Consider the following 26,843-nt stretch of genomic DNA (forward strand, 5'->3'; position numbering starts at 1 on the left):
ACAAATACACCAAAATAATCAAAAATAATAACTTTTCGAGAAAACTCAAAGTTATGTGAAAATTCTAAGTATCGGAGAAACTTCGGTATTTATGTGAATTTTGATTATTAAAAATCATCCTTACTTTATTTAGGACGCATAAACAATTTGAGGGATTGTGTTAACATTTAAAAACGCACCCAAGGTGAGTACATAGTTCCCCTATTTTACTGTTTTCAATTGTTTTGGGGTGATTCATATGTATCAAAACGATTTCGATGTTTTCACGATGGTTTCAAAAACGATTAAGGTGGTTTATACAAAACTAATAACGATTTCGATAAGCTGTACACGACTTGTTGGTTGTAATTACATAACGAATGACATTCATTAACATTGATCAAGCCGACCAGTATTAGGTTATGGTACCATAGGATCTGACAAATCCCGTTATTGCACTGCACCCATGGTTATGTGTGGGGGTTGTGGGTAACGACTGAATCTGATAATTGTTAACTTACCCTTTGGAGGTTTGTTAATGCGAAAACGAGTTGAACAATAATCAAGTCACACAGGTTTGAATGTTATTAGCGAGACGACCAAAAGTAGTTCACTATTAAAACGAATACGATTTTGAGACGAGTTAAACGATTCGAAACGAGATACACAAGGTGAAACGAGTAAACGAATTAAACGATTGGTTTTGGGCAATAAGTAGCTAATGGGGCGGGTGTAGTATGATAGTATCATGGTAGATGCGCCGCTGGTACATCTTATATATATAAGTGCTTCTATCATATTATATTGCGTGTCGTTATTTAGCTCACCGAGGAAATGATTTTGAACACATATCACACAACGATGTTTTTCTAAGAGATATAAATTATACGAGTTTTTACGAGATGTTTTACAAGTTGATTTTCAAAAGCAAATGTTTTTGGGTTAAGAATCATGGCTACGAGGTTTTATAAACTATAACCCGCTTGATTCGAGTTGGTCAATTAGGTTGCAATATTATACTCTTTTCAAAACAAAGTTTTTAATAAAGTATTGCAACACTTAAACTAGCCATGAATTCGACACTCCTATAAAACCTATGTACTCGCCAGCATTTCTTTGCTGACTAAGTTTTTACATATGTTTCAGGTGTTGATGCTTGAATGACTGCTAGGATGCATGCGTCACATAGGATCTGGACAAGGCCTTAGTGACATAATAACTATGATAGACAATATAAAACTTGTTTATTCTATGTTAAGACAATGCAATGCTTAATATTATCTGTGACACTTCGGGTTTTACCCGGACAACCTTTTGTGATGTAACTTACGTGTGTATATTTTATTAAATGAAAACCCGTGAACTTTCGTGTTACATGCTATGTGTATCTACGTAGTGGTGTATTTAGATATGTATATATGTATATATAGGTATGTGTGTGTTATACATATGAGCCGAAACCACAAGCAACCCGACTCGAGACCACGGTCTCGAGTGAACATTAGTAATGGGCCGGCTAGGCCTTGGCCTTGTAGGAATTAAACCCAACCCGGAACCCCCCCTAGCCCAACTCGGTGCACTATATAAACCCAACCCCACCTCCCTTAACCATTTTACACACTCTCTTCTCACACTCTCCCTCATTCACTCTCTTCTTCACTAAACCCTAAAACCCTAGAACAACACTACAATCCTTCTCCTTCTTCTCGGGTTCAACCAACATCAAGAACATACTCGGCTTTAGCTCGGAACCGCCAACCGGAAGCTCGTTCATCGATCCATCATACCCGCACACCTTGAATCTATAACCGGTTAGTGGTTTTAGCTCCTTCTAGATGTTCATGTGTTAATAAGGTCACTAGGACAAATATATGTTATGTGTTGCTATGATTCTTGTGTATGGAGGATGTTTGTTTGACATGTTTGTGTGGATCAAAATGTGTTAAATGGGTAACCGGTTAGTGTTTGGCTTTGATATGATCCTTTGGGTTGTGCTTGTTGATGTTGATGATTAAAAAGGATGCTTGTTGTTTTGCAAATTATTGTGATTCCGGCTTGTATGTATCTCGGTTTGTTAGGAAGTTTAGATGGTTTGTGGTCATTATAAATGTATGTTTCGGATATGTGCAAATTGCTCGAATGATCATATCAAGGGCTTGATTTTGAGGATAAGTGCACGGTTTTGGGTTTTAGTAATATGTCTTTGATTGAATGATTTTCAGTTTATTGCTTGAATGTTATGTAAAATGATGATGAACATGAAGAACAATTTGAATGCCTTTGAAATATTTTAAAATGTGTATATTTGATCTGTTTTGGCTAATGATCAGACAAACAAACATGTTTTAGTGGAAATGGTACAACATTTTCATGAAAATGCATTTCTATTGGTTCGTACCAAGTGACAGGTTCTAGAAGGGATTGCCATGCACGTTATCACGGTTGCGAGTCGCAACCTTTGGTTGCTACTCGAAACCACGCATGACCAGTCGAAACCTCCCAGTTGCGAGTCGCAATCAGCACGCATCAAACCTGGTTGCGAGTCGCAACCACACCTGCTAAGTCGCAATCTCCAGTTACGAGTCGTAACCAAAACGTGATGGACCGAGACCGCAGTTGCGAGTCGCAACCTCGGTTGCGAGTCGCAACCACCTTAGTTTCGACTGGGCTGTTTTATGTTATTGGGCCTTAACTGTTGGGCTGTCTATTGTTTGGGCTGTTTACTGATCTGCTACTGTTCGTATGTCTACATGTTACTGTATGTATATATGTTACTGTTTGTATTTCTGCCTGTTACTGTTTGTATACGTACATGCTATACGTGTTTACTTGTACCCGACTTGACCCAATACTTGGTAACCATGCTAGGACGTGGTGACCAACGAGCTTAACCAAGTAACGTATCTTACCGAGCAACCCAAGGTGAGTTCACAACTTAAAAGCATGCGTCCCGGTGGTTTGGGACACGAGACCGAAACAACCCTATCCCCTTGTAAAGGGGATACCGTCTACATTCCTTCCCTAGTTATTGGGAAACAAACTTACTTTATCTTCCCTTGTATTGGGAAACCCTTTTTAGTTAATTACTGTTTATACGGAATGCAACTAACGGCACTAAACGCAACTCTATCACTCAAGTCCCTACTACATAATACCGATTAGTCGCCGGTGCCAGGCGAACGGGTTATTAGTTGATAGCGCTATTTAGGTCTTACCAGCCTCACACCGTGCCATGGTATGGGATCGGTCGTGAACTAATGTACTCAGGCATCCGTCAATGATGATAGAACATTGACATCGGGGCATCCTGCGGAAACGCATTCGGTTACCTAGTGTTCGGTATTGGAAAAACAGTTTAGTCGCTAACTTTTGGGGTAGCTCCCCATGGCATGTATAAACGGATAAATTAACTGGTGAAACGAGTTTTTGGGAAATTAAAACTGGACAACTAGTGAACTCACTCAGCATTATTGTTGACTCCTTACTGCATGCTTGCAGGTGGCCAGTGACTGGAGCAGCTGCTTGGGATGTGTAGTGGTCGTCTGCCCGTGTGTTGGGCATTTATTATGCTTACCTTATGAACACTGTTTAAAACTATTTAATTATGCTTCCGCTACTTGTTACTGTTTTAAACTTGAAACCTTAAACTCTGAACTTAATGTTTGCTAATCTTATGGTTAGTAAGTATTACTTTAATATTAACCAATGCTTAGTATAATTGGTGGCTGGATCCTGGTCAGTCACGCCCTCGAAGCGGGTGTTATCCGCGGGTGGATTTTGGGGGTGTGACAGATTGGTATCAGAGCCATTGGTTATAGTGAACTTGGTTTTAAAAAGGGGGAAAAATCTTTTTGAGAAAAACCAGACTATAACCCGTGACTCGTGGCGACACTACACTCCAAGTACAAGGCTCGACTTATCTGACCTCATAGCTCGGACCCATATTTACTTGCTTGGTTGTTTTATGCTTTCTGCTTTAATATACGTACTAGTTGCCTGATTAGATAGATACATCTTCTCTCTTCTATCTTATTCTCGCTATCACGCACTCATACTATGTTTTCTGGTTATGAAGACAATGAGTGGACGCGGACGAGGAAACATCAACATGACTCAGGCCCAGTTCACTAGCCTGCTCAACACTGTGGCTGCAGCTTTCGCAGCTCACCCGATAGGTCAGCCCGCACCTGTGCAACCACGTGTCTGTACCTTCAAGACCTTTATGGATTGCAAGCCTTTTCCTTTCAATGGCACGGAGGGTGCCATAGGACTCCTACACTGGATCGAGAAGGTCGAAGCTGTTTTTGCTGTCTGTGAATGCCCAACTGCTAATTGGGTGAAGTTTGCTACTGGTACTCTGGAGGGAAGCGCACTTTCATGGTGGAAGGCGCAAATTCAAATGCTTGGGTTGGAGACTGCTAACGCTACTGCGTGGGAAGATTTCAAGGATATGATCAAGGAAGAGTACTGTCACAGGGATGACATCCACAAGCTGGAGAATGAGTACTATGAACTCAAGATGGTTGGGTCAGAGATTGAGACCTACACCAAGCTGTCCAACGACTATGCTGCTCTTTGTCCAAACATGTCACGACCCATGTACCGAAGGATTGAACTGTACATCAAGGGTCTGGCTCCAGAAATTCGAAGCCATGTAACTTCAGCCAACCACACTACCATTCAGCCGATCGTTCGACTTGCTCACAAACTTACTGATCAGGCTGTGGAAGAGGGCAGGTTGCCCAAAAGGATCAGTGCTGCGGAAGGAAGTTCTAGTGATGGAAAACGAAAGTGGGATGGAAATCAGGGCAAGGATGCTAACCCTACTCAAGCCCCAGCTCAGCAAAGGAAAACTGACAACAACAAAGGCACTCAACAACAGGGTGGCTACCGGGGAAACTACCCTAAGTGCAACAAGTGTAACAGGCACCACAATGGGGCATGCAACAAGGGTTAGTGTCAGCGATGCCACAAGATGGGGCACGAAGCAAAGGATTGTAGAAGTCAGTTTCCGGCAAGACAGAATCAGCAACAACCCCAACAGCAACAGCAGCAGGGAAACAACAGAGCATGTTTTAAATGCGGGGCAACAGGGCACATGCGAAAAGATTGCCCTGAACTGAATCAGAATCGCAACAACAATCAGGGAGCGGGGAACAATGAGCAAAACAACAATGCTGGGAATGCGAGGGGCAGAGCTTTCGTGATTGGAGCTGGTGAAGCGAGGAACGACCCCAACGTCGTGGCGGGTAAGTTCCTACTTGATGATCGTTATGTTTCTGTGTTATTTGATTCCGGTGCCGATGCCAGTTATGTATCCCTTCGCATTAGTAAGAAACTTAAGCACTCGCCCGCATTATTAAGTTCTAAGCACATCGTCGAGATAGCTAATGGTAAGAACATCGAGGCCACGCACATGATCCACGACTGCACACTAGAATTGTCGGGCCATACGTTTAGTATCGATCTTTTCCCTGTCAAACTTGGAAGCTTCGACGTCGTCATTGGTATGGATTGGTTATCCAAACATCGCGCTGAGATCCTCTGTCAAGAGAAAGCAGTTCGTATACCTCGTCGTTCTGGTCAACCCCTCATCGTCGAAGGCAACAAAGGTGGAGAAGTCACAGGCATTATCTCGCTTTTAAAAGCCCAGAAGTGTTTACAGAAAGGGCACACCGCTATCTTAGCACTCGTCACCAATACCCACGATAAGGAAAAGAGGATTGAAGATTTTTCTGTAGTACGCGATTATCCGGAGGTATTTCCTGAGGAACTACCTGGACTCCCTCCCCACCGTCAGGTCGAATTCCAAATCGAGCTAGCTCCCGGAGCAGCACCCATAGCTCGTGCACCGTACCGTTTAGCCCCTGCAGAACTGAAAGAACTCGCTACGCAGCTACAGGAACTATTGGATAAAGGATTTATCCGTCCTAGTTCATCACCCTGGGGAGCACCAGTACTCTTTGTCAAGAAGAAGGACGGCACATTCCGAATGTGCATCGACTATCGTGAGTTGAACAAGGTTACCATCAAGAATCGTTACCCTCTCCCGCGCATCGACGACCTATTCGATCAGTTGCAAGGATCGAGCTACTATTCAAAGATTGACCTGCGATCAGGCTATCATCAGCTGAGAGTTCGTAATGAAGACATCTCCAAGACTGCATTCAGGACTCGTTATGGTCACTATGAATTCCTCGTTATGCCTTTTGGAATGACCAATGCGCCGGCTGTGTTCATGGATCTTATGAACCGCGTATGTAAGCCTTACCTCGACAAATTCGTGATTGTGTTTATCGACGACATCTTGATTTATTCAAAAAGTCAAGAAGAGCATGAACAGCACCTACGCCTTATCCTCGAACTCCTTCGCAACGAGCAACTGTACGCCAAATTCTCTAAATGTGACTTCTGGCTTCGAGAAGTCCATTTCCTCGGCCATGTAGTTAATGAGAACGGAATTCACGTCGACCCCGCTAAGATCGAATCGATAAAGAACTGGCCTACACCTAAGACCCCCACTGAAGTTCGTCAATTCTTGGGTTTAGCAGGCTACTACCGCAGATTCATTCAGGGATTCTCAAAGATTGCACAACCTCTCACAACACTCACTCAGAAAGGCGTCGCCTACAAGTGGAATGCAGCACAGGAATCTGCTTTTCAGAGGCTTAAGGATAACCTCTGTAGCGCTCCTATTCTCTCGTTGCCCGACGGTACTGACGACTTTGTGGTTTACTGCGATGCGTCTATTCATGGACTCGGTTGCGTGTTAACGCAACGCGAGAAAGTTATTGCCTACGCCTCACGACAACTCAAGACGCATGAAAAGAACTACACGACGCATGACTTGGAACTGGGAGCAGTGATCTTTGCTCTTAAGATATGGAGACATTACCTGTACGGTACCAAGTGCACTATTTACACCGATCACAGGAGTCTCGAGCATATCTTTAGGCAAAAGGAATTGAACATGAGACAACGTCGATGGGTCGAACTCTTGAATGACTACGAATGCGCCATCAAATACCATCCGGGCAAGGCCAATGTCGTGGCAGACGCCCTCAGCCGAAAGGACACTATACCAAAGCGCGTACGAGCACTGCAGCTTACCATCCAGTCTAACCTCCCTACCCAGATTCGTAATGCTCAAGTTGAAGCATTGAAGCCGGGAAACATCAGGGCTGAGTCTCTGCGAGGGTCGAGACAGCAACTAGAACAGAAAGAAGATGGTGCTTACTATGTAACAGGGCGTATTTGGGTTCCACTCACTACGCCAAATATGACCTATGGCCACACTTTTTCAAAAACCGTCATGCCACACTTTCAAATAAATGTGTGGCTAAAGGTCATTAATAACATTTCAAAACCTTCTAGCCTACTTTTAGCCACACCTTTTGTTTATTCATGTGACCATTGTATAATAATTAAAAACTTTTAGTCACACTTAAAGAAAAAAATGTGGCATTTACTACCCACATATTGAAAAGTGTGGCCAAATGTGATCAACCGCCATGGTATTTGTTTGATTTTGTATTCATGTGACAAAAAACACAAACATTTCCGAAACCTTTAGCCACACTTTCACATTAAAATGTGACATTTTCTAGTCACGGTTGAAAAGTGTGGCCAAATGTGACCAACTGTCTTGGTATTTTTTTTAATGATGTGGCTAAAAGCTAAAACATATGACCACTTATATTATGGTCACAGTTAAAGTTTTGATGTGTGGCTAAAAAAGTAATCAATGGTCATGGGAAAACAAATAATATGTGACTATTAATAGTCTATGGTCACAATTAATTGCTTCATGTGACCATTGTATAACATTTAGCTACACTTTAAAAAAAATATAATACTTACCGGCCACACCTTCAATAGTGTGGTTAAATGTGACCAACTGTCATGGTACTTTTTTGATGATGTGACTAAAAATTAATACATATGACCACATATATTGTTTTGTGTGACCAACAAGTAGTGTTTTAAGTCAAATGAACAAAACAAAGATATATGTAATTTATGATAATAGTTAAAGTTATTATGTGTGGCTAAAAGAAATTAATGGTCACGGTAAAACATTCTAGTGTGGGTATAAGAAATTAATAGTCACAATTCAAATTTTTATATGTGGCGAAGTCTCCAGTGGTCCTCTCAGTTGCTTCTCTTTGTTGATATTCGTTCTTCCACTGTCGTCTGTATCCTAATTCTTTTTTATAACATCAGCATAGGGTTCAAGCTTTTCTAAAGCACGCAAACAGATCTAGGGCTTGAATTGGTTTGGTGATATCTCCGCAACCGCTGGCGTTTCCTACGGTGGTGAATAACACATGTTTAAATCAGAAACCGAATCAAGTTATCTAGGGTTTCTTTCTTCTTCTTCTTCTCTGTACCTATAACCACCACTGCAAAAGGTTCTAATATCTGATCAACACTGGCCGAAGAAGTAAGCTATTACTCAAATACAATCTTATTTTACAATATCAATAGTTCTCGTGATCCACTCTGCTTCCTGCATCTATTCGCAGACCAGAAGGCGTTTTTGAAGCAACCGAAAGTCTTCATCTGGTTAGAAGCGGACCCTAGACCTCTAAGTTTAGGTAATTGTGCTATATTTTGTTTGATTGTTGGTGGAGTGTGTTTATTTTTGTGTGAATTGTGGCTTTGTGTTATGTTTATTAGTTCGAAGAAGAGCGGCAAAGGAAAAAGGTCTGGAAATGGGGAAGTAGTTCCAGAAGAGTATTGGTCTTGGATTTAACCTGAGAGAGGCTATTAAAGGTATTGTTGTTATAAAGTCTTAACAATATCAATTGTTTGTTTTTAATTGCTATTTTGTTATGTTGTTGAGTTGTTGGATTGGTTGAATGAATTTAAGATGTGTGTTAGATGAATATGAAAAATATAGATGAATTTGAATCAAATGGATTGTTACTAGATTGATTATTTGTGAAAACTAGAATACATATCGGATGAGGAGAATGTATATATTGTATCTATTGTTTATTTGTTGGTTTAATGATTGTAATTTTAGACTTATTTGTTCTTATTGAGTTAGTTGTTGCTGGTATTGGAAATGCATGTGCCACTTACTATTGGTGTTACTACATCATTTTGAGGTTTTCAAAGTTCTGACTTCATGTCATCTTCCTCGTCTTTGTGTGAACAAAGATGAGGAAAGAGTGTCAAAGTAGAACTAGATGGAAAGCGGGTCCCACTTAAAATGTTTGAAGACTATGTAATCTTTATCTTCAACTAGAAACATATAGGTTGGATGTGTGAAACCTCTCACGCCTCCAACTTTATCGGCAATATGGACTCAAGAGTCGAGATTGGTGTCTTGTTGGGTTGAGCTACAAAATAAAATTGGGATTACATATGTAATCTGTGGGTAAACGGAAAATATATTACATAACTTACGTGCATTCAAACTGTTTTTTTTTCCTAAACCTTAATCGGTTTCAAACTGAAAGTTAGTTGTAGACAGATAGCTGGTCAATTGGTAGTGCATTACATTTTCAAGCTAGCTTTAATAATAACCAAACAAGATGAATAAAGAATAATTATCAACTAATTAAGTTATCATGCAGTTTCAACGACTCAGATTAAAGCAACGTACACCTGCTGCTACCAGTGATGTTCCATCCACCTTTTTTTCTGCCCAAACTTGGTAGAACTCTAGGGGAAAGCTTCTCTTCAACCCAAAAGAACTCAAAATCACTGGAGCGGAGATTAATGCTATTGTGGTAGGCAATATCTTTTTTGATGTACATATGTTCTTAGTTATGGTTTACAATATTCTAATAAAGTGTTTAGTTCATAAGCACCCTGTGCATGAGAACTCTTTCTTATGTCTGCTTTGACATTTTGTAAATTGTATGTGGAAATTATAACTCGAATGACCAAAGAAGTTCAACTCATTCAGGTTCATCATGCTGTCAAGATTAGGCCTCACTTAGAAAAAAGACATATGATAAATACATTCTTGGTTTATATAAATTCTTGGTTTCTTATATGTACCTTTTTTACTGTTTGGCGGTTGTTTGGGTTTTGCTTAACACAGGTTAGTGTCGGGATGGTAGTGGTTGATGGGCGAAAACCCCTAAACTGTGTTTCACCTGGCGAATTAGGATTTTAGGTAGGGGTGTGAATTTTTTACTCGACCCGAAAACATGACATGAACCGAACGAGAATTTATTAGATTTGGGTTTACCCTAAACGGATTCGGGTCAAATTCAGTTCGAACCCACGAACCCATTTAGCTAAACAGGTCAGCTTTGGGTCAAACCCATTAGGTTCACGGGTTGACCCATTTAGTATATAAAATAAAAAATAGGATGGATTCTGTGAATATATATATATATATATATATATATATATATAGAGTGAAGGGTTTTAGGTTAATGTAAAGTTTTCTTTTTATATATGAGCATATTTCATTGGTCAATTTGGGTGGTTAAATCTTAAATGTGGAGTTAATAATGTGATTAGCATATTATTTAATTTGAAGCAAGAAATGAATCGTCATAGAGTCAATAGCAAATTTGTTTAATTTCTAAGCAATAAATGAATTGCCAAAAGACTCTTGGCGCAAGTTTTGCTTTCCCTTTATTTATATTTTTATAATTTTTATTTGTTGAAATTTCCTTTTTTAGACTAACTTATTATCTTTTGGTACTAGTTTAAAGGAATTATATCAGCCTGTTTCATGGTAATTTATAATTTTTGATGTTATATACTAATATAAGTATGGTTTTAGAACTTTAGAGCACATTATATTATATCTATCTTAAAGAACAATGTTGGTGCTACAGTGTGCCGGCACGAAATTACAATATTGCCCTTTGTGCATGCGCATCGGTTTTGCAGGTGCGCAATCAGTTGAGGATCCGTTGTCGTTTTATTGGAATGCGTTTAGTATACTTTTACTGTATAAAATTATTTGCAAAGTCACGGTCTGTGACAGTAATGCTTTTAGCATACTTTTATTTATAAAATTATTTGCAATGTCACGTACTGTGACAGTAAGGCTTTTAGTATACTTTTATTTTCTCGAATATCATCTTCGTACATTTTATGTACTTTTGGTTGTTTATAGTCATTGTTTTGACTTTTAATTGTAATCAACTCCCATGTTCCTTTGACTTTTGTAAGACTGTATCCGCAATTGAATCTGCATACACTATTTATTGTTTTGTAACTTTGACTTTCATAAGTGCAGTCATTGTTTGACTTTTGTTGTTTTTTCGGTAAGGTTTTCAGTTGTTGTCATTCAAGTTTTAGCCAAATTGGTTGATGTTTTTAGTCCGTTGTCAATTATTGGGATGGTGCTTAATTAAAACCTGATCTTGGCTGTAAATTTTGATTATGTTTGCTGGTTAAAAACTAAAGTATATTTGCTGCCTTTTCAGCTGCTTTGATGCTACATGTTGAAAGTTGAGAGTGCAACGTTAAAAACCAATGAAACCGGTTTCGGGCCCAAAGCTGGACGTTGTCTGTCTCGCCACTTCAGTTTCAAGTCTTCAAAAAGCTAACAACATGAACAACTTACTAGCAATGGCGTAGCCAGGAACTTTTTTAGATTGGTTCTACTTTTATTAATAAAACGACTAAGTTACTTCTATAGCTCATCATATTTTTTTAAGTGTGTCTTTTGGTTTGCAGTACTGATTTTAAGCCTGAAGGTGCTGGTCGTGGCAATTAGGGAACTGCTACTGATGAGATTGCAGTGTAAGTCTCTGTATCGTATATCACTAGTACACACTTGACTATCAAACGCGGTCCATGTTTTTTTAGACGCGGCAGGTTAGTAAACCGCGACTAATAACATAAAACTAGACCTGGCAAACGGGTCGGGTCGGGTCGGGTCATGGTTCAAAACGGGTTCGGGTCGAAACGGGTTCGGGTCAAAACGGGTCAATTAAAAAAAAGTGTTGTTTTGGTTCGGGTCGGAACGGGTTCTGGTCGGAACGGGTTTCGGGTCGGGTCGGTTAAAAAAATGTTTTTTTAAAGTGATTGTACATCAAGGGGCAGTGTGTATGTATCAAATGTATTAACATAGCGTTGACACGGTCACATGGGAGTTCGTCCAAGCGTTGGAACCACACGCCCTCGAGCATATTTCATGGCCCCTAGATATAGCCGAAACGAAATTAATGTTTGAGAAGCTCAGTGGAATGCCAAACTGTTGTGGGGTCATTGAGACCACACATCTAAAGATGCACCTACACAAGTCTGAAGGTGAAACCGGTGTGTGGCTCGACAAGAGTAATAACAACAGTATGAAACTACAGGTGATCGTTGACCCGACAATGCGGTTTGTTGATGTGGTTTCTGGGTTCCCGGGACGTATGACTAAAAACGGTGTCCTTCACCAATCGGAAATGTTACGTTTGGCACAGAAAGGAGAGAAGCTAAACGGGAATAGAGGAGAACTTTCTAAACGAACAACGATTCCTGAATATGTAGTTGGAGAATCGGGTTTTCGGATACTTCCATGGCTGACGACTCCATACCATGATGCAGGACTGAATGAAGATCAAACTGAATTTAATAAGAGGCATTTAGCAACCAGGTTAGTTTCTAGTCGTGCTTTGAAGAAGTTGCAGCAGCAAGATTGGCTCTAGTGATTGTTTGTAACCTCTTTGTTTTTCATTGTAGCAAATTTATTGTTCTTAAAGTGTAATATGTTGTCTTGAATTTATATAAACTGTCAAGAACCAAGTTTTACATGTTTTTTTTTTACCTATGTTTCACTTTTTCTACCAACTATAAGACTATATAGATTATGATCATAAAGGAACATACAAGTACATTCCATTGTTATGTTTTTTTTGTACATGCAGCTAAGTTTGTTAGATCTAGTGGCTAAACATCTCGTTTACCAGGGACGGTCTAGTTACAAAAGACATTAAGCAAATACCATTGAGAATCCCGTTGGAAGATTAAAAGACATTAATCAATTCGTTCTTTTTTTATCAACTATTCTCCAACCGATTGTTCTCAACCCGAACCAACCCGGAACCATTTTAACCCGAAAAATTTGCCCCTTGATGTACATTCTCTTTAAAAAAACTTTATTTTAACTAACCTGACCCGACCCGACCCGAAACCTGTTCTGACCATTCAGACAACTGTAGGCAAAGGTTCTAATATTATCATTCAAAACATTACAATTCAGCATTTTTACGTATTATTCACTAAATAAGAAACAAAGAAAATGACTAATGTAATGATAACAATGACATGCTTCAATCCGCATTACGTAAAACTATACCGTTACAGTCGGTTCTGTAATAATCATCGCGGGATTCATTACCCATGTCAAGTGGATCTACACGTGGCAATATATTATCATTGTGAGGAAAAATTACAGTACTAAATTCCTCATCAACGTCGTCATACGAATCTCTATAGTTTTTGGGAGGTGTCATAAAGACAATAGACATTTTTTTATCCAGCTGGTCTTTAACATAAAACACCTGTCGTGCTTGTGAGGCCAATATGAACGGATCATCCTTGTGGCCTAATCTGTTAAGTTCAACCAACGTGTAACCAAGACTATCTTGTTTGACCCCATTTCTATTTTCAACCCAGTCGCACAAGAAAAGAGGAATTCTTTTAATATGATAATCTAGTACCCAGATCTCTCGTAATACCCCATAATAGAAGTTTTTTCTGTAGGTTACTACTTCTTTAGAAATGTGCATGTCAGTTGCCTCTACACCAACCCCACTGTTTTGGTAAACTCCACCGTCACGAGCTTTTGTACGAAATGTATAGCCATTGATTTCATATACATCGTATTTTAATACGTTGCTGTGTGCTCCATGTGAAATCCACTTTACGGTTTCTGATACACTTTCTGTGGAAACCGCTAACTCTTCTTCAACCTAAATTTCATTACTAGGATGAGATTCACCTTGCACAAACTACAATAAAGGAAAAACTAATATTATGCTAAAATTTAAATTACCTTGTTACGTAACCAGTGACCAAACGTTGTGTTATGCTCTTTCTCCAGCCACGCTTGTGGTTTACCACCATGTCGGTTTTTCAAAAAGGTCATGTGTTGTCTACAAGTACATAAATTAGTATCATATTTGATAGATTCTAATGTAAAAAAAAAACATGTTAGTTATACTTACTCAATATAAGGCACAATTTCGGGCGTATTTTGCAATACATAGAAATGTGCTTTCAATGAGAGTTCCGGAGAAACTAGAACTGGTTTACCGGCTGACAAAGGATTTCCTTCCCCGTTATCATTTTCAGATGTCTTATACTTATATGGTGGAATGCCAATAGTCTTCATGTTTTTTTGGTATTCGCTGAAAAACTCAATTGTTTCTTCTGCAATATTCTCCTCAGCAATGCATCCTTCTGGATAAGTTTTGTTTCGCACATGCCCTTTAATAACCTTCATGCACCTTTCAAAGGGATACATCCACCGAAAGCATATTGGCCCGCATAATTTTACCTCCCTAGTAAGGTGCACAGTTAAATGAATCATAATATCGAAAAAGGATGGGGGAAAATATTTCTCGAGCAGACACAGTGTCACACAAAGCTCTTCTTGCAACTTATCTAGTTCTTCTACCTTGATTTCTTTGCTACATATTGATTTGAAAAAAAAGCAAAACCTGATAATAGCATATCTTGTGGGTTCCGGCATGATAGACCGTATTGCAATGGGCAAAAACTGTTGCATAAGCATATGATAATCATGGGATTTAAGTCCCACAAGTTTCCTATCCTTTCGATTAACCAAACTAGAAAAATTAGAACAATACCCTTGTGGAACCCTTAAGCTGTATAATGTTTCACAAAACTTGTCTTTTTCATCTTTCGTTAATGTGTAACATGCTGCAGGAAGTATTGTTTTGTTGCCTTGTGTTTTAGCCTGCAACTCTTGTTTTAACCCAAAATGCGCCAGATCCAATCGAGCATTCAATCCATCTTTCGTCTTTCCTGGAACGTTTAGCAATGTTCCGACAATACTCTCAGCCACATTCTTTTCAATGTGCATGAAATCAATACAATGTTGGACACAATTATACCGCCAATACCTAAGTCGTCGATACCATATGTTGAATTTCTTCCAATAGGTCGGTTCTTTATATCCGGAATTTGAACTATCACCCTCTTTTGATGTGTTCCTTTTTCTTTTAATTGTCTTCCCCCCTCTTCCAGTAGAAGTTTCTAGGATTCCTGACACTTTATCCTTAAATCCTTTCCCCCATATATTCTTAACGTATTTAACCTCGTTGAATATTTCTTCCCCGGTCATAGGATTTGCAGTAGTTCCCCATTCTTGTTTTCCATTGAACGCCTTCGTTTGCTTTCTGAAAGGATGGTTATATGGTAGATATCTTCTGTGACCAGCATAACTCTGCTTGGATGAGAAAGGAAGTCTACAACATTGAGTTTCTTTTCGACACACTACACAACCATGGAATCCACTATAAGGGCAGCCACATAGTGTACCAAGAGCAGGGTAATCATTAATCGTCCATAAAACAACTGCACGTAGAATAAATTTTTCTTGTGCATAGGCGTCATATGTTTCAACTCCTTCTTCAAATAAGAGTTGTAGATCATCAATCAAAGGATCCAAAAACACATCAATATCGTTTCCAGGCGTTCCCGATATTAGTACCGAAAGCATGATAAACCTTCTTTTCATACACAACCAAGGCGGAAGGTTGTAAATGACAGCTAAAACCGGCCAAACACTATGATTTCTATTACCTCTATTTACGTCAACCCCATCTGTGGAAATGCCAAGCCGAAGATTTCTTGGATCGTCAGCAATTTCGGGAAATTGGTTATCTATGGCTTGCCATGCAGGTGAATCTGATGGGTGGCGTAAAACACCGGGTTTTTTGGAACTGGTGGCGTGCCATAATAAATCTTTTGCTATACTCTTAGCTTGAAAGAGTCGTTTCAATCGTGGTATTATGGGAAAGTACCACATTACCTTTGCAGGAATATTTTCATACATTTTTTTAGTGTTCTCATCCACCTTCCACCTTGACTTCCCACAAGTTGGACATACAACCAAGTCTTTGTACTCCTTCCTGTAAAGAATGCAGTCGTTGATGCATACATGTATCCTTGTATATCCTGAACCCATTGCCTTCATTGTCTTTTTTGCCTCATATGTATTGTTAACCATTTCGTTACCTTCAGGTAGCATCTTTTTCAACAAAACTAGAAGTTCAGTAAAGCACTTATCTGAGACTCCATGCTTACTCTTCAAGTTGACTAGTTGAACTAGTGCGGACAACTTTGTGAAGTTAGGACATCCTTTATAAAGGGGCTTCTCAGCATCAACAAGTAGTTCCTGAAGCTTCACATAGTCCTCTGTGAAATTATCTTCTGTGGCATTTACCATTTCTATTGTTTCCGTGGCATCTGTTGGAATTTCGGTGTCAAAATACTCTGTATGAAGCACATTTTTAACTGGCTCATCTTTTTCTCCATGTTTTATCCACCTTGTATAATTTGGATCAATTCCCTTATTGAACAAGTGATGATCCACTTCATCCAAAGGAAGAGAGTAGTGGTTTAAACAATTTATACATGGACATGGAATTTTTGTTTTTTGTTTAGTTTTTTTTTGGTCGATGTTCGTCGACATCTTCAAATTGCGAACTGCATAATCTAGAAATGCTGCAACTCCATCCATATATGGTTTTTTGGTTCTATCGGTTAACATCCAAGACTTATCCATCCTTTAATCACGACCTGGTACATAAGCATAGTAGAGTAAAAACACATTAGAATAAAAATACGACAAGGTATGTAGAGATCGAAACATCATATAATATAAGCATGCTTATGATTGTCAAATTTTATTGCCTGATCACCGACCAAGCAATAAATACAGGGCTGTATTTAAAGAACATGCATAAATTAGTTGAACACCTTTCAACTAATACAAGAAGGTTATTAGAGGAACATCATAAATATGTAGAGAAACATCATAAGTATGCAGAGAAACTCGGGAGGGGCTGCTACGGTGCACCACCGTTGGACGTGGTTGCCGACGAGTTTCGGTGTGATTCGGACAAGTTTCGGTGTGATTTGGTGTGATTCGGACGAGTTTCGGTGTGATTCGGACAAGTTTCGGTGTGATTCGGACGAGTTTCGGTGTGATTCGGACAAGTTTCGGTGTGATTTGGTGTGATTCGGACGAGTTTCGGTGTGATTCAGACAAGTTTCGGTGTGATTCGGACGAGTTTCGGTGTGATTCGGTGTGTTGTTTGAACATTTCGGATTACTGTTACATTGTTTAAATATAGTAAATTATGAGTTTTTGATTATTGTTACATTGTTTCAGTTGTGCTATACCACAGATTTGATTTAAGTAAAACACTAATTAAAGTGGAAAACAAAAGATACAACAATTCTTATTGTTGAAGTACCTCACTGAAAGACAGGGATGCAATCGTAGATCACAGAGTTTCTTCTTGAACTTAGGACCCTAACCAACAAATTCTTCAAGATGATGCAGCCTTCTAATTCCGTATGGTGCAGCCTTATTTTCGTAACAGTAGGGTTCGGATGATATATATGGCAGCGAATGATCAACAATATGGCGGGTTATATATATTTCTTGTACCGCCCCTTATGCCTATGTATTAATTCCCAATAATGCTAATACGATTAATATGGGATGGGATTTGCTATTAACATAAAATCTATCTCTTAATATTGGTTGAGATTTGCGATGTATATTAGGGAGTGTTTGGGGTTGAGTTTTGAAAATAGATTATGCGTTTTGAATAATCAGAATCAGATAATTAGCTGTAACAAAACGTGCTGCAGAAAGATAGTGTTTGGATTTGGTTATGTTGTTTGATATCACAACAATCAGATAATCAACATTGTTTGAATTTGATTATGTTGTTTGATATCACAATAATCAGATAATCAACTATTTAAGTGTTTGGCAAGTATATATATTTAAAAAAAAATAAATAAGTGAAAACGTAAAAAATCAGTTTTTGGATTATTACGTTTTCCTGCAGCAAGGGGTGACCTACTTATGGATTATCACGTTTTGAACTCTACAAAACGTAAAAAATCACTTTTTATTAATTTTTTACCAAACACTCAAAATAGATTTTTTGCGATTTCAAAGCGCAATAATCAAATAATCAGGTTGAAAACGCAATCCCAAACACCCCCTTAATATTAAAATCTATCACTTATGATTCCCCACCATATTAATTGTTCCTAATATGTCAGCCTTGGTTCATAATATGAAATTTTAATGATTTTGTCTATTAACTAAGATTTAGGATAGTGGTTTTTTTTTCTATGAACATTCAAATAGAGTTGTTGAGGCTAGGGATGAGTTCAGTATCAATCGGCATGGGCGGCTATGACGGTGTGTGGAGAGGACCTCTGCACAAGGCACACGATTTTAAGAGGGGCACGCAATTTAAAAAAATCCGATATATATATATATATATATATATATATATATATATAGTTTTTTTAAATAGTAAACAAACACATAACAATTCCAATATAGGTCCATTTACAAAATATTATGGATGGGCATATTTTTTCGAGCTCGAACAGGGTACGTGAATTCTTAGAGACGCCTCTGCCGACCGGAACCGAAACTACCGGTACCGAAAATCCTTTAAAGTAGGTATCGGTAAGGTACCGATATTAGAGGATACAATGATTGTTAATTACGGTTTTTGAGCTCAATGATGGCCCATTAGGCCCAATGAAAGTCAAGTAGGTCTAATGATTGTCAGCTAGCTTCAATGATAGTTAGTTGGGCTTTATAAAGGTCAATTAGGCCCAATGATGGTCAATTAGACCCAACGATAGTAAACTAGGTTCAATGAAGGTCAATTAGAGTTGTTGAGGCACATTGGTGGCCAATTAAGCCCAGTGGTGATCAAATAGACCCATTGATGCTCATTTAGGCCAAATGATGGTTAATTACGGTTGTTGAGCTCAATGATGGCCCATTAGGCCCAAAGAAAGTCAACTAGGTCTAATGATTGTCAGCTAGCTTCAATGATAGTTAGTTGGGCTTAATAAAGGTCAATTAGACCTAATGAAGGCCAGTTAGGGTTGTTAAGCTCAATGATGGTCAATTAGACCCAACGATAGTAAACTAGTTTCAATGAAGGTCAATTAGAGTTGTTGAGGCTCAGTGATGGCCAATTAAGCCTAGTGGTGATCAAATAGACACAATGATGCTCAATTAGACCCAACTGATGGTTAATTACAGTTTTCGAGGTATAGAATAACCAGCACCGATCGACATTATACGAGAAGATGAAGAGACAAACAATCGATCAGGTTTAAAATCTAACCGCCGCTCAGTAATTGAGGAAAACCACCGGAGTCGCGTCACCGCCTTCTGGTGTAAAACTCTAACTAGCACCGATCTGCATGCAATCGCAAGCATCGGGACCTCCCGTCTTCTTCGTCCACCCACCTTGATTCGACCTCTGGAGAAAAAACCCTGTACCATGGTTGTCCAATTGCGTGGTTTTCCGCAAGCATCGGGGCCGCCGCCTTGGCTGGCCAGAAGTTTTCCGTCGCCGGTGACGGAAATCTAACGGTTATTCCTCTGCATCTTTGTTTTATTTAACATTATTCATTTGTGTTTTATAACTAAAAAGACCATTAATGTTTTATTTACTTTAGGTTAAACTTACAAAATCTTTATCACTTTTGCATCTGTAATATAAGTTTTGTTATAATGTTGAAGATGATGTGAATGGATCTATCCCACCCACATCTATACTATATAATAAAAGAAACCTGATTTTGGACACGTGTCATTCATTGAAGATGTCTACATTTGTAATTTTCTACCTTTTCATACTTAATATTATTATTTACCAAATTGACACATTTTTATTTAGTTTACCTTTATCTCATATTTTATGATAAAAAAATATCGATTATTCTATCTCTTAGTTTCATATTGCATTTTTTTAAAAATTTTTCAACCCTAATCCTGTTGGTTCTTCTTCTGGTAACGAAATTGATAAGCCCGTACAGTTAGATTCCGGTGTTGATCCTATTTTTACACTACGGAGACGGGGTTGAGGGGTAGCCCGTGCTACCCCTACTAACATTGTAAGTCCGCCACTGGTACAATACATGAGGTTCTTAGAGATATAATTTTTTTTATTATTTAATATCTAATATTACATTTGTTCAACCCGTTTAATAAACGAGATTTTTAAAAAATAATTGCTTTAATTTAGTATATAAAATTATATTTATTTAACCCGTGTAATACACGGGGTTCTAACCTAGTGATTATTATAATTGTTAACTAATAAATTTTTATGAGGAAAAAACGTGAATTAATCATGTTGTAAGTATAATATTGAAAGTCAATTGTATAACTAAAACTCCGTCAAAATTGAAAGTTGGCTTTACCATATAGTTTTGATTTTTTTTTAACATTACTATACCCCGCTCTTTATTCCCGCCCCCAATTCCGCTTTCCCTCCCTCAAATTAACAAAACCCTAGTTTTTTATTCTTCAGCCGCATCACATCCAATCCATCGACTCTATTTTCATCTTCATCTTACTTCTCCATCTGATCATCGCATAGAAGATAGAACCCTACCATCGCAGGCTATCAGACCACTGAATACTACCACGTCAAATCGAACTGGGAACCAGGTTAGTGTTTCTTTGCTCAGAAATGATAAAAGGCTACTCATTTGATTTTGACACGATTATTAAATGCTGGATATCAGAACGTGATGAAGAGCAATAGATACTTATGTAGGTATCGATTATGACATTTTCTTATATATGTACCATTTGTATAGATTTTGAATTTGAAATTTTCAATGATTTGTGGACAGTAATATGTTAAAGGGTACACATGATCAATTGTGCTAGTAGTCTGAGATGCAATAGATACTTATGTAGGTATCGGTTTAGCAATTTTCATATTCTGGTATTAACTTACAGTTACCAGCAAGTTTCAGAACCACCCGTAGTGATCATCTGTATATTCATTGTACAATCTGCTCTTTAATCTTTAATCATGATCAATTGTGCTAGTAGTCTGAGATGCTATTCAGGTTACAATACTTGTTTCTAGAGCTAAGCAGTTAATCTCGGCGATATATTGGTGATATATCGCCGATATGTTCACGCCTCGATTTTAGACCTTATCTTTTGTGTGCTCCTCTTTTTTTTAAACCAAGCGTGTACCATAATAGCATGAACAGAATCTCAAAAAATGGAAGGCTAAAGCATGACTTTTGTGGAAGCTGTAACTTTAAACCAAACTTCAAGAATTGTGGAAACTATTCTGGATGAAATCGGTAAGTTATATTGGTTGCCATGCAAGCCAAACCATATACTAACACATCTACATTCTAAACTTTTCACATGACTAGTCTATTTAATGTAGGTCTCCTTTTCATTTTCCAGCATCTTTCTATGGTCTATCTTCCGATTTCTCCACATTCTTAAGCATTAAGTGAATAAGAAAATCAGTTGTTAAAAGTGAGGGATAGGTAGATAAGACTATAGTTGTCTCAATAATCAGTTCTCTTATAATAACCTTTCCAAAACATATCATTCTGACTACAAATAATAAAAAACGATAACATAATCACTTTTACCTACACACTTAATATTCACTAGCTGAGTTCTGTACATATCATCCCTCATTTAAGTTAAAGTATATTAAAGCAACCTTGCTGCTTGTTCTTTCTCGTTTCTTGATCAGATAATCAGAGCATCATTGAAGCAAATTGGCAGCCACAAGCCAATGATGCTTCGGTTCTCTTGGGTTTCCTAGTTCTTGTTAACATACATTTCTACTATAATCTAGATAGTTTTCCAGGCATAACAACTCATAGTTTAGCTTATGTATGAATGCAGGATACCATAAATCATTAACTAACTTCAAAAACTAAAACAGCTGTCAAATACTTGTTAATAATGATAACAATGTGGTTCCATACCAACTTAAGAGCAGCAAGAGACTGGTTAACATATAATATAAGCCTAAGCTTCTCCTGCAATGCCAGCAAATTACTCCTAGTAAGATTCAGATCCTGAACTTGCCGAGCCGAATCCACCAAATCCACATCCAAAAGCCGAATCGTCTCCTTCAACTCCCGGATCCTACCACACCCTTCCACAATCTTCAAACTCAAATCCTCCAACTGACTCTGATGGTTACAACTTACAACCTCAAATAGCTTAACATGTTCAAACACTATCTCCAACAACCTGATTCATTACATTTATCCTAGTATGATTAGTATCACGTGATTAGCTCTAGTTAACATATCCAAACACCACCCTAAAATGCATCAAGAGAGACGATACTGGATCGTCTCTTGCGGATTCAGATGCAAAACATTAGGAAATACACATAACTTTAGCAATGAAAGTGAAAACATTAATATAGATCCAGTTTTGGTTCTCGGTTCTTTTCATGGTGAAACCCGACTTTGACCTATGGACCGGAACCGACCCTATATTTAGGGTAGTGAATTGGTTCTGTATTTTATGTTTGATCGGTTCTCGGGTCGGGTTGGGTAATGGTCGGGTAGGGTCGGGTTTTACCTTTTGCTCACCCCTGCTTCGTTGTTTGATATTGTTATGTTTTATAAGTTCGCATACTTATTTTAATATGTTCAAAAGCAAAAACCAGCCCACCTAATAGCACTAGGCTGTTCTAAAAATGTTGAAGTGAAAAGGGGTGTAAATTAGTTAATTTGAGATTTCGTTGACAACCCGTTCTAATAAGAACCGTTTAACCCGGTTCCAAACCAGTTTTAAATGGTCCGGTTCCAGTTCTCATTTATGGAAAATTTATTCATTCTCTTTATTGTATATAATAACAACTTTTGTCAAACTCATTTCTAGCATCATGGAAGTTGAAGAAGAAATCATGGAAGTTGAAGAAGAAAGCGATTTCTCGGATAGGGATTTGACAGGTGAATCTGAAAGCGATTTCTCGGATATGGATTTGACAGCACACAAAACAAAAACACGGAAGAGGGGGTTGACCAGGTTACCAAAAATGCGAACAGCATTTACAAACTCGGGTGGAAAAAAACACAAAGTTACGTTTGATGAATTGCAGAAGTTTTCTGGGGAATATAGATCAGAATTTTCTAGTTTTTTGGGAGACCTAGTAAGAGAATATGTCGGATTTAGGTTTTTAGCGTGGAAAACAGTGCCAACAGAAGTAAAGGATAAATTGTGGGAGGAAATAACGGTTAATTCTTTTCTCTTAATTATAAATGTATTTTTACATTTTCATGTGACTAACATACAACTTGTATTATATATTGCAGCGTTTTTATGACATTGATGCATGTCGTAGGCGTTTTGTAATGACTCGGCTTGGTGACCTGCTTCGAAATTTTAGAAGAAAAGTGTATGCGGGATACATAGTACCTAACTTAGGTAAACCAAAGAAACTTGCACGAATTCCTAAGAGGTATCGTTCAATGGTGGAGCAAACAGACTGGGACAAGTTTGTAACATATACACAATCAGACGAGTTTAAGGTTTTATTCTTTTATTCTAATGTTCATCATTATTTTATTTTAAATATAATTTTAAACTCTAATGAAATAATTACAAATTTTGTTGTAAGGATGTGTCAAATAAGAGAAAAACAGCACGATCAAAATACGTTTATGAACATCACTTGGGACGAGGAGGGTATGCTTATCTAAGAGACAAACTGGTAACTTCATTTCTTCAATTAAATTTTTTTTTTTGTGCTTATAATGATTTTTTGTTTGTATGTCTGATGTGTCTGTCCGTTATTTTTGTTGTATATATTACAAGGTACAAAATAACGAACTTTCAGTTGATGAGATCCCCTCTCGTGCTTTAATGTGGAGGAAAGCAAGGGAAAACAAAAATGGAGAATACAAGAATGTTGATGTAAAAGACATAGCTAAAAAAATAGTAAGTTCAACGTTAAACTTTTTTGGTTTATTTTTAATTACTATAATACATGTTTATTTGTTAACAATTTCTACAGATTGACACTGAAACGCAAATTAAAGATGGATCCGTGAACCTTGATCCGGGCACAGATGCACTCACATTAGTATTTGGCAAAGAAAAAGGTGGGTATTTAAAAGGTGTTGGTTATGGAGTGACTTCTAGTAGATATTGGCAGAGTCCTCGAACAAAAGGATCATCAAAAGAACGAATTGCACAACTAGAGTTTCAACTACATAACGAGAGACTTGAGCGTGGGAAAAAAGATGAACAAATTAAGTCCCTTTCGATGCAGATGGCAGAAACAAATAACACACTTAATCAAGTTTTAGCTCATCTGGCTGCACAAGGACAAACTTTACAAATATGTTCATTATCTGCAGACAAAATGTCACAAACACAAGTAAGTGACTTATTTTATTAGCAAATTAATACCTTAATAGTTTTCAAATGTTAACCATTGTTAGCTACCATAAATAGCAACCTATTTATATAAATTTACCATGTGCATTACAATTTTAGAAATTTTCCCTGTTTTATCGAATCGTATTATCTGTATTGCTTCCTTGTTACATTTGTAGGTAAATTCTTTGGATAAACATGATGGATCAAAGCATAAGGCCAATGCTACCGCATCTAAAATAGTGCAAAAAGAAATGGCACCAACGGTAAGTATGATAATTTCATTATTTTTTTTTTATAATTTCCCATGTAATTATTGATATTTCATAACACATTTATTTGAATTGTAGGTAAAATCTATGAACAATAGTACTGGATCAAAGGACAATACTAATGTTACCACATCTAACATATCAAGTAAAGTAGTGCAAACAGAAGTCACTTCTCATGCTAACACTTCTAAAATGGTGCAAAAAGAAATGATAACGGTAAGTGTTTGACAATTTCGTATTTTTTATAGTTTTTATGTGTGATTGTTGATTTTCTATAACTTAATTAATTCAATGTTTTTAGGAAAATGTGAAAACTAGAAAAAAAGATGTTTTGTCTACTCAAGAGACTTCACTTCTTGGGACATCATCGCAGTTGGAATCACAAGAAAATATACATAATACACATTCAACAAATGTCCTAGAGGTATGTGTTACGAAATACATATTTATATTGATTTTAACCCTAAGATGTTAATATAAAATATTTTTTTTGTAGATCAAGTGTACTCTATATACTATAAATATGAACAACTGTGTGGCTTATGGTACAATTCATTTGTCAACGGGAAAACAAAGCATCCATGGAGTTCCACTACAAGATAATTGCTATAGAGTTTCTATTGATAAAGTTGTAAAAGAAGCAGCATTTCTACCGGTAGAATCATGTGAGGTCAAAACAGTTGGGGATGCACTAAATACTTTTGTTGCTTGGCCAAAATACCTTGTCAAAACTAGCCAAAAGGTTTGTTCTTTATTAATATATGATTAATTACTCTAGCTATTGATATTTGTTTTCTTGTTTTTTGCTTCAGATACCAAATCTATCAAGCATTCAAACACAAAACTCTACAACTCAAGTCGCTAAAAAGCAAAAGATATGTTTTACAACGCTAGATGGCATAAAAAAACAGGGAGCAAGAAGAACAAGAAAAACACTTTAAACTAGTACTTATTTTATGTTTACAATCATTTCCTTTTGCAACATTTGTAGACAGTTTTTGATTAGAAGTTTAGTTTTTGGTATTATTGTGCACAGATTTTGGTTTATTAATTTTAATATTATTTGGTTTTAGGTTTTCTCATGTTTATTATTGTTTTTTATTATTTGGATATACATGTGTGGCTAAAGGTTAGCCATAAGCCACACTTAAAAGCACAAAAGTTCATGTGGCTTTACATAAACATTAGCCACACCATTGTCATTTTATCTTTTGTGTCACAAAATCATAGTAAACGTTATGTAAAAACAAATTATATGTGACCAAAGATTAAACAATAGTCACATAGTAAAATTACAAATTTTCATGTGGCTTTACATAATTACTAGTCACATCATCGTCACTTTGTTTATTTTGCCGTGACGAAATGTTAGCAATTGTCATGGGTAAAAAAGATTATGTGTGACCAAAGGTTAGACAATTGTCACATTTAAAATTACAAAATTTCATGTGGCTTTGCTTGATCATTAGTCACACCATCGCCATTGTGTTTATTTTGGTGTGACGAAATATTAGCAAAAGCCATGGGTAAAAAATATTATGTGTGACTAAAGATTACACAATAGCCACACTTAGAAAGAAAAAAAATTTCATGTGGCTTTACATAACTTTTAGCCACACCATCCTTATTTTGATTTTTTTATGTGACAGAATGATAGCATCTGTAATGCACAAAATGAATTTGTGTGGCCAAAGGTTAGATGATAGCCACACATAAAATCATAAAGTTTTATGTGGCATTACATAATCATTAGCCACATTATCCTTACTTTATGTGACGAAATGATAGCAAATGTCATAAGAAAGTAAATTATAAGTGACCAAATGTTAGCCATTGCCACACTTAAAACCACAAAAATTCATGTAGCTTTACATAAACATTAGCCACGCTATCATCACTTTATTACTTTTGTGTGACGGAATAATAACATATGTCATGTGAAAAAAAAAAATGTGTGACCAAAGGTTAAACAATAGTCACACTTAAAATCACAAAATTTTATGTGTGACTAAAGGTTAGACAATGGTCACATATAAAATCACAAAGTTGTTTTTAGTGTCTAGAAATATTTTTTAGCCATAGTTATAGTAAAAAGATGTGACTAAATAATAAAACGGTCACACTTACAGTGAGTTCATGTGGCCGTTACAAACATTTAGTCTTACTTAATAAATGGAATGCTTAATTACAACAACTCT

General features: G+C 37.3%; 3 protein-coding genes across 6 annotated transcripts; 2 read left to right on the forward strand and 1 right to left on the reverse strand.

Moving 5' to 3' along the window:
• Positions 1-8,102: 8,102 nt before the first annotated feature.
• LOC110925833 lies at positions 8,103-25,717 on the forward strand. Of its 4 annotated transcripts, XM_035987006.1 has the most exons (16): positions 8,103-8,422; positions 8,505-8,576; positions 8,659-8,754; positions 9,564-9,719; positions 11,385-11,558; positions 11,638-11,703; positions 22,874-23,228; positions 23,308-23,523; positions 23,613-23,705; positions 23,810-23,932; positions 24,009-24,374; positions 24,553-24,639; positions 24,724-24,861; positions 24,947-25,069; positions 25,142-25,387; positions 25,458-25,717. In XM_035987006.1, exons 7-16 carry the CDS (start codon positions 22,878-22,880, stop codon positions 25,584-25,586), a joined length of 1,872 nt encoding a protein of 623 aa, XP_035842899.1. In that variant the 5' UTR covers positions 8,103-8,422; positions 8,505-8,576; positions 8,659-8,754; positions 9,564-9,719; positions 11,385-11,558; positions 11,638-11,703; positions 22,874-22,877; the 3' UTR covers positions 25,587-25,717. The 4 variants fall into 4 exon arrangements, with proteins under 4 accessions (XP_035842899.1, XP_022025352.1, XP_035842900.1 ...); XM_022169660.2 differs by lacking the exon at positions 22,874-23,228 and having other exon boundaries at positions 11,385-11,703; XM_035987007.1 differs by lacking the exons at positions 8,103-8,422; positions 8,505-8,576; positions 8,659-8,754; ... (1 more) ...; positions 11,385-11,558; positions 11,638-11,703 and adding exons at positions 20,347-20,656; positions 21,208-21,312.
• Positions 12,129-12,599, forward strand: LOC110925834 (protein ALP1-like). The gene has a single exon (XM_022169664.2). It carries the CDS (start codon positions 12,129-12,131, stop codon positions 12,597-12,599), a length of 471 nt encoding a protein of 156 aa, XP_022025356.1.
• LOC110924107 lies at positions 13,919-16,718 on the reverse strand. Its single transcript, XM_022168145.2, has 2 exons — positions 14,121-16,718; positions 13,919-14,048 (listed from the first exon to the last, which is right to left on the reverse strand). The coding sequence occupies exons 1-2, from the start codon at positions 16,706-16,708 to the stop codon at positions 13,940-13,942; spliced, it is 2,697 nt and encodes an 898-aa protein (XP_022023837.1). The 5' UTR covers positions 16,709-16,718; the 3' UTR covers positions 13,919-13,939.
• Positions 25,718-26,843: the final 1,126 nt, after the last annotated feature.

Source organism: Helianthus annuus, chromosome 17 (genome assembly GCF_002127325.2).
Source record: "Helianthus annuus cultivar XRQ/B chromosome 17, HanXRQr2.0-SUNRISE, whole genome shotgun sequence".
NCBI classification, from domain to species: Eukaryota; Viridiplantae; Streptophyta; class Magnoliopsida; order Asterales; family Asteraceae; genus Helianthus; species Helianthus annuus.